General features: G+C 41.3%; 1 protein-coding gene across 3 annotated transcripts; it reads right to left on the bottom strand.

Moving 5' to 3' along the window:
• Positions 1-934: 934 nt before the first annotated feature.
• On the bottom strand, positions 935-12,863 carry LRR1 (leucine rich repeat protein 1). Of its 3 annotated transcripts, none has more exons than XM_059914172.1 (4): positions 12,338-12,863; positions 8,866-8,967; positions 6,265-6,986; positions 935-1,352 (listed from the first exon to the last, which is right to left on the bottom strand). In XM_059914172.1, the coding sequence occupies exons 1-4, from the start codon at positions 12,548-12,550 to the stop codon at positions 1,112-1,114; spliced, it is 1,278 nt and encodes a 425-aa protein (XP_059770155.1). In that variant the 5' UTR covers positions 12,551-12,863; the 3' UTR covers positions 935-1,111. The 3 variants fall into 3 exon arrangements, with proteins under 3 accessions (XP_059770155.1, XP_059770156.1, XP_059770157.1); XM_059914173.1 differs by having other exon boundaries at positions 8,866-8,964; XM_059914174.1 differs by lacking the exon at positions 6,265-6,986 and having other exon boundaries at positions 1,194-1,352; positions 8,866-8,964.
• Between the last annotated feature and the right edge of the window lie 1,546 nt (positions 12,864-14,409).

Below are 14,409 nucleotides of genomic sequence, written 5' to 3'. Positions count from 1 at the left end.
CTTTGTTCCCAGAAGCTAGTTCTGACACTGTTGGCAGTGATCTAGGAGAGAGGCTGATTTGAAAGACAGTGGGAATGAGGAGAATGAAACAGTTCTGCTTCCATTTTCCAAGATTCTTTTAAGTTGGTTCCTTTTATATACCCTCTGCCCTAGTTCAAATCCTAATCATCCTTTAGCTGGTCTACTGTGGCTGATATATTGCTATCAGTTTTTTAATTAAAAAACTTAAACATATTAAGTGACTAAAACGAACAGAAAAAGAACCACCCTCATATAATACAGAACTTAGTCAAAGCAATTTTCTGCTACTCCCACCCAACCCCAAAACCTCATTCCAGGCCTAAAAATTAAAAAACTTAGAAATCACAACAAAGATTATGGAATTAATATTATAAAACTTGTAAAACCTGAAGTCTATTTGTCCAAAGCAACTCCTACTTTATGTATAGTGACTATAAAATTCCATATATATTTAGAATAATATACCTGAAAAACATAAAAGTGCTTAAAAACTTATATGTAGTTTCATATCAAACAAGTTCTCACTACAGTTTAGACTATATTAGTCCAAAGTATATTTTCTGCATACAGAAACTCAATTTCATTTTTTTTTTTTTAATATTTATTTGGCTGCGTTGGGTCTTAGTTGTGGCATATGGGATCTAGTTCCCTGACCCGGGATTGAACCTGGGCCCCCTGCACTGGGAGCACAGAGCCTTAGCCACTGGAACACCAGGGAAGTCCCAGAAATTCAACTTCTTTAACTGAAACGCAAGACGAAAATTGATAAGAAAATTATATGATCAGAGTGGTTGGGATCAATATCTGTTTAACATTAAAAAATAACCCCACAACCCATCTGGAAACACTAGGCTGAAATAACACAAGTGCAATAAACTGATAAAAGTTAATACCACAATAAAATTAGGTTTTAATGAAATTAAGATATTACAGTCAAATGATTGAAAATGTTACACTAACACACATTCTTCCCCTCAAGCAAGGATACAAAACCCATGAAAAGCTTCCCTTTCTCCAATTTGACATTTAAACAATAAGTGAGTCCCAAATTGGCGTGTAACTAAATGGAATATTTTTGTGGTATCACTTATTACTTTAACATATCACAGGAATTTACGTAACAGGCTAGAGAACAGAAGTAAGAGACAACAGGTGCTTCAGTACCACCCATATTATCTACTAAGACCACAGTGTGAGCAACAGAGTGTAGGTTCATGGTAGTAGTTCCTTGAATAAAACAGCTTAGACAGAATCTTCCACAAACACAGGTTTTTGCAGTATCCAAATCTTGGCAAAGATGGAAAGGAATGATATGAGAGCCATATGGAATCCTATTGGAAAAAAAATTTTTTAAATATCTTTTAATGTGTTACTAGATTCAAAACTTCATGTATTAGGACATGAATTACTGGACACTGAAATTATAACCATGGAAAAATAAAATTACTCTTAATTAACTCAGTACATTGTTTTATTTTCCTAACTGGTACGAATGGGGAAAATATACTAGATAACAGCATATGACATATTTTGTAAACCTAAGAGGATCTATACCACTCCATAAAGTATCTTTTAGCACTGCCACTTAATAGCATAACCCACTGAATACAATGAAAGGGCCATCTGTCCTTTATATAATTATACTGTATGACCAGTGTAACGTAATTTAAACGTATGGCTCTGTCATACAATTCTTATAAATGGTAATGAGAGAATTACTCAGTTCTATCTGTGAAGAAACATTTATTTAAATAAATCCATATAGGGGCTTCCCTGGTGGCACAGTGGTTAAGAATCCACCTGCCAATGCAGGGGACATGGTTCGAGCCCTGGTCTGGGAAGATCCCACATGCCACGGAGCAACTAAGCCCGTGAGCCACAACTACTGAGCCTGTGCTCTAGAACTCACGAGCTACAACTACTGAAGCCCGCGCACCTAGAGCCCAGGCTCCGCAACAAGAGAAGCCACCCTGATGAGAAGCCCGTGCACCGCAACGAAGACCCAACGCAGCCAAAAATAAATAAATTAATTTAAAAATAAATCAATCAATGCATATATTCTCATAGGCATCAAGTGTTCAAAAGGGAATTTTAAACTGTGTGAAACAAATTTCAAACACATGTTGTTTGGGGCATTAGTTTTACTGTGTAGCCAAGTAAGCAATTTAACCTTGCTTAAATTAAGTCATTCACCCTCTTGCTTAAAATTTCAATGGCGCCCAATACAATTAAAATCCAATCAAGTCAAAAAAAAAAATCAAGTCAAACTCAAAACCCTCATCTACAAGACACTAAGAGACAGTCTCTTGAGGTTGCCTGCCCACTGCCCAGCTCCCTACTCCACGCTAAACACAACCATATCGCCGTCACTGCGCGTCTCCCCCACACTGTTTTCTTTGTTGTTTCTCTAGTACCTAGGCTGGCACGTAATAGGTGTTCAGATCTTTTTCAACAAATAAATAAAACCTACTATTATAATTTAAACTGGAGTTTAAAACCCTATTAGAAAAGTCTGAAAAGATACACATCAAATCAAAAATAGTGGCTTACTTTTCCTAAGGGATTTGGTATTGGTCTTGTTTGCAATTTTTAATTTTTTCACATGTAAGAATTTATTACTTGTGTAAGTAACAATTTTTTTAAAAACCACATGTTTACATTCCAGGCTATTGGTTATAGTCTAAGGAAACAGGAAAGTTAAAAACTGTACTTTCTACCCAACATAATTTAAGTTACCACATATTTTTCTAATAGACTATAACTTTCTGTTTATAACCAGTAGTTAGGACAATTTTTTTAAAATATATTTATTTATTTTATTTATTTTTGGCTGCGTTGGGTCTTTGTTGCTGCACGAGGGCTTTCCCTCGTTGAGATGAGTGGGGGTTACTCTGTTGCGATCCACGGGCTTCTCATTGCAGTGGCTTCTCGGTGTGCGGGCTCTAGAGCGCAGGCTCAGTAATTGTGGCGCACGGGCTTAGCTGCTCCGCAGCACGTGGGATCTTCCCGGACCAGGGATTGAACCCGTGTCCCCTGCATTGGCAGGCGGATTCTTAACCACTCTGCTACAGGGAAGTCCCAGTTAGTACAATTTATCAATAGCTAGATAACAGATGCTGTTCTCATGGCTTTGGATCTATATTCTTTTTAAAACAAGGGAGCTGAAAACATGCAAAATTATACTTTAGTAAAGATTAGTCATCTTAGCCAATCTGTTATGATCTTTTCAAATCATCAGTAACCATTTATAGTATTTCTCATTTGGACATAATTTTCAAATTTGAATAAGTACAATATATTATTTTTTTCATATGAAGTCTCAGAGAAAGCATAGAACAAGAAACTCGGGAGCAGTACATTTCCAAAAGACACCATTTAGACTTCTCACAAATCAGTGGTCTTAACCTGAATCATCAGTATCACTTCTGGAGATTTTTAAAAATATATGACATACTATAGGTGTCCATCTCTGGAGATTCTGAACTAGTTGGTCTGAGGTAGAATCTAGGACCTATATTACCAGAAAATCTAGATATGGATTTCTCATCTATATTATTTAGGAACTCCTCCACAATTGATAACAACATTTGATTTTTAATTGCCAGAGAAGCAAATTACTTGTATTTATACATCCAATAAGTATTTATTGGGACCTATTATGAACAAGGCACTGTTCTAGGTACTTACATGTATTGTCATTTAATAGGTAATTCTCAACTCCTAGTTAAGAGTCAATGCCTTAAACCAGGGGTTCTCAAAGTGTGGTCCCCTGACCAGCAGCATCAACATTCCCTTTGAACTTGTTATAGATGCAGTTTCTTCATCCCCACTCCAAATTTACTGAGTAAGAATCTCTTGAGGGTGGGGACCAGCAATCTGCTTTAGTAAGTACTGTGTTACAATAAGCATGATTGTGATGCACTCTCAACTTTTGAGGATCACTGCCTTAAAACAATAAGCCCTTAGTTACTTTTAGAGCCTTTGCATTCAAAGTGTAGTTCATGGACTAGCAGCCTCGCCTGGAATGTAGGCTTAAAAAGCAGATCTCTGCCGCAGGTCTCTACAGCACAATCTGCTGAGCAAGACTCCCAGGTGATGTGAATGCACTTAAAGTTTGAGAAGCAAGCAGCAGTTCTTCATCCTAGCTGGCCACACATTAGAATACCTGGGGAATTAAAAAAATACTGGGTCCTACTCCCATTCTTTTTTTTTTTTTTTTCAAATTTATTTATTTTTTATTTATTTATTTTTGGCTGAGTTGGGACTTCACTGCTGCGCACGGGCTTTCTCTAGTTGTGGTGAGCGGGGGCTACTCTTCGTGGCGGTGCGCGGGCTTCTCTTGTTGTGGAGCACAGGCTATAGGGCGCCCAGGCTTCAGTAGCTGCAACACGCGGGCTCAGTAGTTGTGGCTCCCGGGCTCTAGAGTGCAGGCTCAGTAGTTGTGGCTCACGGGCTTAGTTGCTCCACGGCATGTGGGACCTTCCCGGAGCAGGGATCTAACCCGTGTCCCCTGCATTGGCAGGTGGATTCTTAACCACCGCGCCACCAAGGAAGTCCCCTCCCAAACATTCTGATTTAATAAGTCTGGGGTGGGGACTAAGCATCAGAATTTTTTGAAGCTCCTCAGGTGATTCTAAATGTGAAGTAAAATTTGAGAACCACTGCTTTAGGATAAGAGCTCTTAAGCTAGGGATGGTGAAGAGGAAAGACTGGCTTGGGTTTCAGTGGGGTCTATGAGCATTATAAAGTTGTATGCAAAAGTCTGTATTTATTCATGTGTGCATTTTTCTAGGCCCATAACTTCTGTCATTTCTTTCTTTTTTTTTTTTTAATTTTTATTTATTTATTTATTTATTATTTATTTATGGCTGTGTTGGGTCTTCGTTTCTGTGCGAGGGCTTTCTCTAGTTGTGGCAAGTGGGGACCACTCTTCATCGCGGTGTGCAGGCCTCTCACTATCGCGGCCTCTCTTGTTGCGGAGCACAGGCTCCAGACGCGCAGGCTCAGTAATTGTGGCTCACGGGCCTAGTTGCTCTGCGGCATGTGGAATCTTCCCAGACCAGGGCTCGAACCCGTGTCCCCTGCATTGGCAGGCAGATTCTCAACCACTGTGCCACCAGGGAAGCCCTCTTTCTTTTTTTAAGAGTCTCTCCCCACTAAAAAAAAGTTAAGAATCTCTTCTTCGAAATATGGTGTTCCTATCATTTTATAGGCACTCAATAGTAATTTGGTTCACATCTTAGCTTCCACTCCTATATGAAAGAAGCCTGAATAAAATGAATAACTGGAGTTTGGTGTCTCATGACCAACTGCAGTTAGTGTTCAAAGACAAGGGAAGAGAACCAGGAGCTACTGAGTCCTACTATATGCCAAATGCTTTGCCATTACATTAGGTCATTTATCTTCACAACTCTGTAAAGTGGGTATTGTTCCTGCTTCACAGATGAGATTCAATCAAAGAGGTTAAGTAACTTGCTAAAGCCACACTAAGGGGTGAAGCCAGGAATCACACCTAAGTCTGACTCCAAAGACCACACTTTACCACTATGCCAGACTGGAGTTCTCAAACTTTTAGACTGTATCAGAGATACCTGGAGGACTTGTTAAAACACAGATAGCCGGACCCCACCCTCAGAATTTCTGATTCAGCAGGTCTGGGGTGAAGCTCAAGAACTTGCACCTCTAACAAATTCCTAGGTGATGCTGATGCTGCTGGTCAGGGAACCAGACTCTGAGAAACAATGTCACTCATCGATTCATTCACTCATTCACTCACTCACTCATTCTTCATTCATTCATTCCCTAACATATTGCAGGTATGGGGGATAGATATCACATTTTAGACCCAAGGGAAAGAGTGGAGAATAAGGCAAAGTCCATGCCCTCATGGATCTTACATTCTAGTGAGAATATCTGACAGAAAACGAACAAATGTTAAAAAAAAATATATCATTCCAGGCAATAAATCCTATGACAAAAAAAATCAAGCAATGTAAGGGGGTGGGGGGTAAAACTTTAGATAGGGTAGTCAGGAAAGATCTTTCCGGGGTGCCACTTGCGCAGAGAACTGAAGAGAAAGTAAGCTGTGAGACTTTCTGGAGGAAAAGCATTCTAAGCAGAGGTAAGGAACAGCAAGACGGCCACTGGAGCAAAGCGTTAGACTGTGCACAGCATCACAAGCTATGTTAAAGACTTTGTTACTCTGAGGATGACGAGAATACCAGGATGCTATCAAAGGCTTACCTATTATATAGTACGGTTCGCGCAGAAGATTCCAATAAAGTTAATGGCATTTGCAGCTTTATAACTGGAAGGACTTTTGGTTGTTCAAAAATATTTCCAAAAAGATCCAAGTACTCAAGGGATAAATTTTTAAATTCACTAGGCAAAAACGGAAGCTTATTTCGAGCCGCTGACAAAAAACGCAGGTTTGTCAGATGTCCCATCTTGAAAGGAAGTTGAATCAATTCATTATCATCAAGTTTTAAATCTGTAAGTTCTTGGAGCTGGCAAAATTGTACAGGGAGTGCCTTAATTTTGTTCTTGCTGAGATCCAAACTCCGAAGTGACTTCTGGAGTGTAGACTGACACAAGGCTACACTAAATGACTCCAAGTGATTATCATTCAGGTTAAGTTCTTGAAGGTGGATGAGGTCTCCAATTGTAGCTGGAAGCTTTTTTATATGGTTGTGACTCAAGTCTAATTTTCTAAGGTTTTTTAAGGAAAGCATACGCATATCAACCCGGACAAGCCCACAGTAAGAAGTCTGAAGATGTTCCAGAGAATAGGGGAAGTTCTTGCTTAGAGGATAGTCCTTTTTGGATGTGATAACCATTTTAGTTTTAAATTTTTCAAATTCTGAAGTCTTCACTGGTGTGAGGGTTAAAAGTGGTGCCTCAATATCACAGCCTTTGTGAGCCAGTCTCACAGCTGAAAGGAAACCCTTTAGACTGCTGGAATTGGCCTGAATACATAAAAATAAGTTGTACAATTATAAATTCCATTTTAGATAATGCATCCATGCTAATCCATCCTAAACAAAGTCTGTAAAGTTATATATGCAAATCATGCAATCATTTATTGAAAATGGCTGTACAAATTTTTTTAGTATTCTATTTTCACTAAATTTCAATACAGATACAAAAAACTTTAAAAGTTTTTGAAAAAATTATATTGAGAGACATACGCTAAATAAAACTGTTCACGGGGGAACCATAAGAGTATAAAATAAAACAGGAAAGCATGAAAAGATTCCACTTAAGATTGGGGTTTAAGATGAACTGACCCATCAACTATAATCCAAAAAAAAAAGTTACTTAACCTTAGTAACCAAAGTCAAAAAAAAAAAAAAAAGAAAAGATGAACTGACCTAAATCTCCAGTGCCTCTGAGATAGAATGAGGTAGTGCGGTGCACTGCAAAACACTAGGGGGGGTTATTCACAAACACTAGGAATTGTGAAAAGCAATGGCCCTGTCAAAAGCAAGGCCAAATAGCACTCAATGCCAAAAGTACTAGAAAACATCAAAAGCAAGAGACTGCTTCCAGCTGGACATAGAAATCACTAATAAACTGGTAAGTGAACTAAGTCATCAATAAAAATAACTAATACTTGCAGGATACTTTAGAAGTTTTGTAAAGTTTATATGTGAAGGACTAGTGAACTTTCAGCAAGTTTGGGAAACTAAGTATATGATCCTATTTGGTTGGAATGTAGGAGCTTTGTAGAGCAGTAAAAGAGGAGAAATATAGTACGGGGATAGATTACAGATGAGCTTGATGCCAAGGTAAGGAGGATAGAATGATCAAGCTGTGGGAAATCACTGAAGAATTCTGAGTTGAGAATACATGACAAGAGCTATTTTGGCGGCAGTATACATAGTGAAGTGGAGTGAGGAAAGTCTGGTGACCTGGGTGAAGTAGGTCCAGCAAGTAGGTCCAGAGTGGTCATCAGTGTCAAGTTCTACAGAGCTCAAAAAGGATAAGAAATAATGGCAATGTGATTGGCAAATAGGAAGGAGATCACTGATCTCTGAGGCAGTGTTTTGTGAGTAACCAGTGAAAGCAGAGGTCAAAAGAGATAGCAAGAAAGTGGAGCCAATAGATTTAGCCTTGATTTTCCAGAAATTTGTCTATTCTACTTTCTTAATTGGTAAGACCTCTCAGCTTGTTTTTAGGTAGAAGGAGTTAGTGGAAAGATAGGCTGAATATCAAGAGAAAATGAAAAACCACAAAAACAGGAGGAGGTAGGACAAAACACCTCCATTCAATACAAATACCTTAAACAGTTATTAAACTTTTAATGTTTACAAAGCACGTGGCTTGGGGTTAAGGATACGGCAAGGTTGAACAAATCACTGCTCCTACCCTCGGGAAGGGGGAAAAGGAAAAAGTGAGATAAGGCAAAGAAGAAAATAGTTTTTTATTCTAATGGTTTATGTATTTTAAAAAGTGATTATAGTAAGTAAAATACCCCCTGAAGTGTTTCTAATTGTACTTCATTCTTTTTTTTTAACACCAAATTTAGATTCATCACCTGTGATTCAGCTGGCAAAATGTAGACCTGTGCCACCTGCCTTATAGAGTTCTGTCTAAGAATACCCTGAGGCTCCATCTTGGGCACAGAAGCAAACCCAGTTTTCCTTCCCATCCTGGGCAACTTTTCTGAGACTGACTCTGCCCTTTTAGAGGCCATACATGCATGCCAGGGAAACTGCCGTCACTTCTTCAAACACACCTGCAAGTGACTGTCTCTGTTCAGCTATGTGGGTATCAGGATCCTAAAACAGCCTCTATTCCCTTTACAGTCAACCAATCTAAGCATTAATGTTTTTAATACCATACCTTACTTAGACAGATATCCACGGGAGGCTCCTTTAACCGAACAGTGGCTTTCCCCTCATCCACAAATTTGGTGAAGAATTGCTCAATGTTCTCCTTTAGCTGCTTAAAACCAATGGGACAAAAGGACAAAACCAGGTACTGTTAGTCAATATTTATTACAACTAGAATGTGCCAGTCACCTTGCCAGGTTTGGTTTGGCCTTTAGTCCTTAAGTCTGGGTGTTCTGTGGTTTTAAAATTTAAAGGTTTTTGTTTGGTTGTTTTTTGGGGTGTTTACACTCCTTATCTAGCTTCTGGTAAGATATAATTGTTCTGCGCCTTCCTTGGTGGCGCAGTGGTTGAGAATCTGCCTGCCAATGCAGGGGACATGGGTTTGAGCTCTGGTCCTGGAAGATCCCACATGCCGTGGAGCAACTAAGCCCATGCACCACGACTACTGAGCCTGCGCTCTAGAGCCTGCGAGCCACAACTACTGAAGCCCACGCACCTGGAGCCCGTGCTCCGCAACAAGAGAAGCCACCGCAATGAGAAGCCTGCGCACTGCAACGAAGACCCGATGCAGCCAAAAAAAAAAAAAAACGTAATTGTTCTCCCTGTCCGGTAACTCTTTATTCTTCGAAAACAGAAACCCCTGTGTTTGAGAAGAATGCTTCTTTTCTCCCATTGCCAATAGTAGTTACTTGCCTTCTTAACTTCAGCCCATTAGCCTGGGGTGGGCATGCCTCCCACAAGATATAAACTCAGTGAAAACAGGAATCTTGTCTCCTTTGTCCACCTTTATTTCCCTGGAGCCAGAAAAGTGAGTGACACATAGTAGCTGCTCAAAAATTTTTAATGACTAATGTTGCTTCTGCTTCAGACTTCAATGCAACAACTATTTATTGAGAAGCCACTATGTACCAGGTACTATGACAGGGGGCTTGGGACAACAGTGGTAAATAAGACCAGCATGGTAATTACACTAATCAAGTTGGCAATCTCATAAGAGACAGTTATTAAACAAGTAATTACAAGCATAACAAATATTAAAAGAAGGGAAGTACAGGCTGCTGTAAGACCTTATTAGCAAAGGGGTATGAAAGTGACCTTAAAGGTAAGAAATGAAGGATTAAGAGATGTTAGGCAACTGAAGATACTGGGGGAAGACACAGGGGGTAGCATACCAATAAGATGGAACAATGTGTTCAAAGCCTTGGAGGTAAGAGAGCTTGGTAACTGTGAGGAGCTGAAAGGCGTTCAGTATGCCTGAAAGATCCAGTGAAAAGAGGCAGGTGAGCCTGGAGAGGCAAACAGAGATGAGATGGTGAAAGATTTTGTAAACCATCTTAAGAATTTTGGATTTTATCCTAAGAACAGTGATATCCACTAATGGACTTTAAGATAGGAACATGATTAGGTCTACATTTGGAAAAGTTTCCTTTAACTACAGTGTAAGAATGAACTTTGGGACAGGGAGAATGGGATGGAAAAAGACAACGGTAGAAGTAGGGAGATCCTTTCAGAAACTAGCCAGGCAAGGGACAATGGTGATTTAGATTACAGCTGGGATGGAAGGAGGTATGAAAATATGAAAGCTACCTAGGAAGTAGAATTGAAAGAATTCAATAATATATTGGATGTGGGGAGGGAAAGGCTTTAAGGTGCCTGGATGGGGCAGAATACTACTTAAAGGGTTGCAGAAGACTGTCAGAAAAGCAGGGTTAGGGGTGGCAAGGAAAATTAATCTGGGGATATTTTGAGTTTGAAATACTGCTACACATCCAAGTGAAGATTTCCAGTAGGTAGCTGGCTCAAGTTGGAAGTTAACAGAGAGGACTAGCTAAAGAACATATTTGGAAATCACAGTCAAATGGATGACAGCTGAAGTCAGGACAGAAAAGTAGAGGGTTGTAAGAAAGAGCCCCAAGATATTTCCATACTGAGCACTAATACCTACTCTTCAAGGCCCAGGACAAAACCACTTTAATTCAACCAATAAATGTTTACTTGACACCTACTATGTCCCAAGCCCTGTGGCACCACCTCTTCTACAAAACTTTCTCAAGAACTTTAATCAGAATTGACCTCATTTTTGATATTATACTACTCTGCTTCTACCTTTATTACAGCACTTATCATAGCCCACCTTTATAAGTGGTGGTTTCTGTTTCTCCCTTTCTAGTCTTGGAAAAACAGTGACTAAATCAGGTTTAATTTCCCACAGTATCTAGCACGGCACCCTGCACACCGTAAGTCTTCAACTAGCAGTTTACAATAAAATTTTGGTTAGGTCAGCTACTGACTAGTAGTGCAGTAAAAGTTTTAAAGGAGAGATCATAACAGACTCTGAAAATAGGCAGTACCTAAGCTGGGCATGAAAAGATAGGTTTTAGGGAAGACAACAGGGAAAAAAGGGAGACCCAATTCTGGTTATGAGTTTGCTTTTGTCACCTAACAGTTTTCTAATCTTTAAAATTTGAGTGATTTCTAAAGTCCTTTTAATTCAAAAAATTATACGAATTGATTCCATGGAAGGGGGAGAATTATTTAGACTTTCAACTACTCACATCAAACATTTACGTGGCTCTGAATGAAACAGCAATAACTCCTTTCCTCAACTATGAGTATTCACTGCGGAGTACAACACTGTAAGGGAAATAATCCCAGAAATTGTATAAAATCCAGTCAAGAGTCAGATGCAATGGTGGGTGATGAATTGCCCCAATTTTATTATAGTAGGCACAAGGGTATTCCAGTCATTTTCACAAAATAACATGCTTGATAATCAACGTAAAAGGATTTTATAAAACTTGAACTTTAAAAATTCTATTTCAAAAAATTCTACTTCAACTTCCAACTTCTTCTGGAGGGTTTACTACTCCTAGGTAGATATGAAAAAGTCTTGGACCTAACAAATCAAGACTTAGGAAATCAAACATTTGAGGAGAAAAAAAAAAAAAGAGCGAGAGATGCAGTAACCAATAACTTTAATAAAAACATCAAGATGTAACCCAAGCATTACTGCTTTACTACTGTACTAATCTAGTCTAATGACCTTAGACACACCCCCACAAAGCCTTAAAACAAACAAACCAACAAACAGACAAAACTAGCGAAAAGCCTGTGGGAGAAACAGAATCTACTGAACCAAAGTGTAGTCATTTTACAGTTCCCCCAAACTGGACTGATGCTTCGTGTATAGCTTAATCCGGCAGGCCGAAATTTCCAAGGCTTTAAAGGGGCGGGGCTGCCATCTACTACTAAACAGCAAGGCTGTCAATACAAAGTCGCAGAAATGGGCAAGAAAAATAAGAAGTGCACTCTCAAAATCTTTCCTCCTCGGGGTCCGGAGGGAGACGCCGGGGTCCGGGTGGTCATGGGGTTCGGGGGCCGGGCGCTCAGGAACCCCTAAGACGGAGTCCAGCCTCGGGAACAGTCGGGCGCTTAGGGCAAGAGCGCCCGGCTGCCACCCTTGACCTCCCTGCTTCACGCACCTCATAGCGGGTCCCGAGCTTGTCCTTCAGGGTGGAAATGAACAGGCAGGCGGGGTGCTGGCCGCCGCGCTCGCCCCCCGCTCGGGGCCGCGGCTGAGTCCTGGGCGCCTGCTGACAGAGGCTCAACACCGCCCGGACGCCCTTGCCCCGGTTCCTCAGCCCCAAGGCCGGCAAGTGCCGACTGACCACCTCCACCTCGCAGTGCAGCTTCATCTCGCCGGAGCCCCGGCAACCAGCAGCCACCTCTCGGCTTTGAAACTTCCCCCTTCCCGCCGCGCCGCGCCGCGCCGCCACCGGGGTCCTCGAGTACGCGGCTGTCCGGGGATCTGCCTGCCTGCTCGTGGTGCCGATGTCTCCGGTTTCTTTGTACAGCGGCTCCACGAGTCCTGCGGGGACGGACGGCGTCCCCTCTCCCTTGCAGGGTCAAGTCCGCACTGTGGCTGCGGCCCGCGGAGGGCGGACACCGACCACCTGAGGACCCGGCGCGCGTCTCCCGAAACCGGCGATCGGCGGGGGCGCCACGTCTTTCCCGGGAGCGCGCGCTGATGGCCGCAGCTGTTATAGCTTGGGGCCAAGTCCTAGTTTCCGCTGTTGACCCTTAATGCGCTGCACGTACACGTGGGGTCCTTGAGTTTCCCAAGGAAAGGCATCAGCTCCTATGTTACCGGGGAAGCCTTTTTTGCCTAGATACCTTCGGCCCTTTGCGAGTTGCCTAGTGCCAGTTGGGGCGAGACATTTCCGGGCGCTGATGGGCTGGTGTTTTGTTTTGTTTTTGGTGCTCCGGAGGCGACACCTGCCACGTCAGAAGGGAACTTGATATGACAATATTTGACTTGGCAATTCCTGTTGAACAAATTCCCACTTTGCAACCGCTAGTGGGTTGGATGGAGTGGCTGGCTTAACTGCATCTAAGGCTTGGAAAGACCGTCCAGACCCCAGATACATATCCTTCGGACTCCTTATTCCATTTATTAAAGAAGGGCCAGGCCCTGGGTGGGGCGAGGGAGTCTCTCACACTTAGGGTGGTAGTAGTCTCGCCCACTTAAATTTTAAGTGCTCACCTCTCGCTGGTCCCAGACTTGTATTAAATATTCCATTTTGTCTAAGATGTACTTTCACAAGTGTGAAATGGCGTCCAAAACTAGTGACAATATAATGATTTATTCTTGAATGAGCGTCTCTGTGTACAACAGTTTGAACCTAGAGGGTTATCCGTTGATTATCTTCTGAAAAACGAAGTTGGTTCATGAAAAGTGGTGATAAGGTAGTAAAAAATTACTTGTTTTCCTATTTAGTATTCTTGCTTGTAGAGCGTGAAAGCACTACTCAGCATTTACCAACAGTTAATCTTATGGCTAGAGACAAAAAGGATTAAACTAAAACGACACCCTAGAATTTTCAAAGAAATTGGACTTTATAGGAATTACCTATTTTTTGTTCTTTGAGTGGGTAATAACATAGATGAAAATAGTAAAACACCTGCATAAACAAGTATGTTAAAATATACCTCCGAACCTATAGAAAAAGTTGGGAGCTGGGAACATTTTAAATGTTGGACAAACTGTTGTAATTTTATTTTATTTATTTATTTTTTGGCCACGCTGCATGGCTTATGGGAGTTCCCCGCCCAGGGATCAAACCCCTGCCCCTGCCAATGAGAGCACCTGAGTCCTAACCACTGGACCGCCAGGGAATTCCCTAAAATTACTTTTCATTTCTTTTATTTCTCCAGGTTTCTGTGCATACCAGGCATTCAACAGATAATTGAATATCTCTGACTTCCCGAATTTGTGCCCACAGTAAACTTTACTCAGGTTTGTAGCTCAGCTGGGTTCAAGCTGGTAAAATCATAATGTCATCATATTCTTAGAGAGGACACAGTCTATGGACAGTGTAGACTTGTCTGCCCTAGCACGTTGGGACCAGATCTTGGAGCTGGTTTTTTTAATGGTAAATTTCATCTAAACTAAATAAACCTGGGACTTCCCTGGTGGTGCAGTGGTTTAGAATCCGCCTGACCATGCAGGGGACACGGGGTTAGAACCCTGGTCAGGGAAGATCCCACGTGCCGA

Source organism: Balaenoptera ricei, chromosome 2, assembly GCF_028023285.1.
Source record: "Balaenoptera ricei isolate mBalRic1 chromosome 2, mBalRic1.hap2, whole genome shotgun sequence".
Taxonomy (NCBI): domain Eukaryota; kingdom Metazoa; phylum Chordata; class Mammalia; order Artiodactyla; family Balaenopteridae; genus Balaenoptera; species Balaenoptera ricei.
Note: the sequence above shows the minus strand (reverse complement) of the source record. Positions and strands in the feature narration are given on the sequence as shown.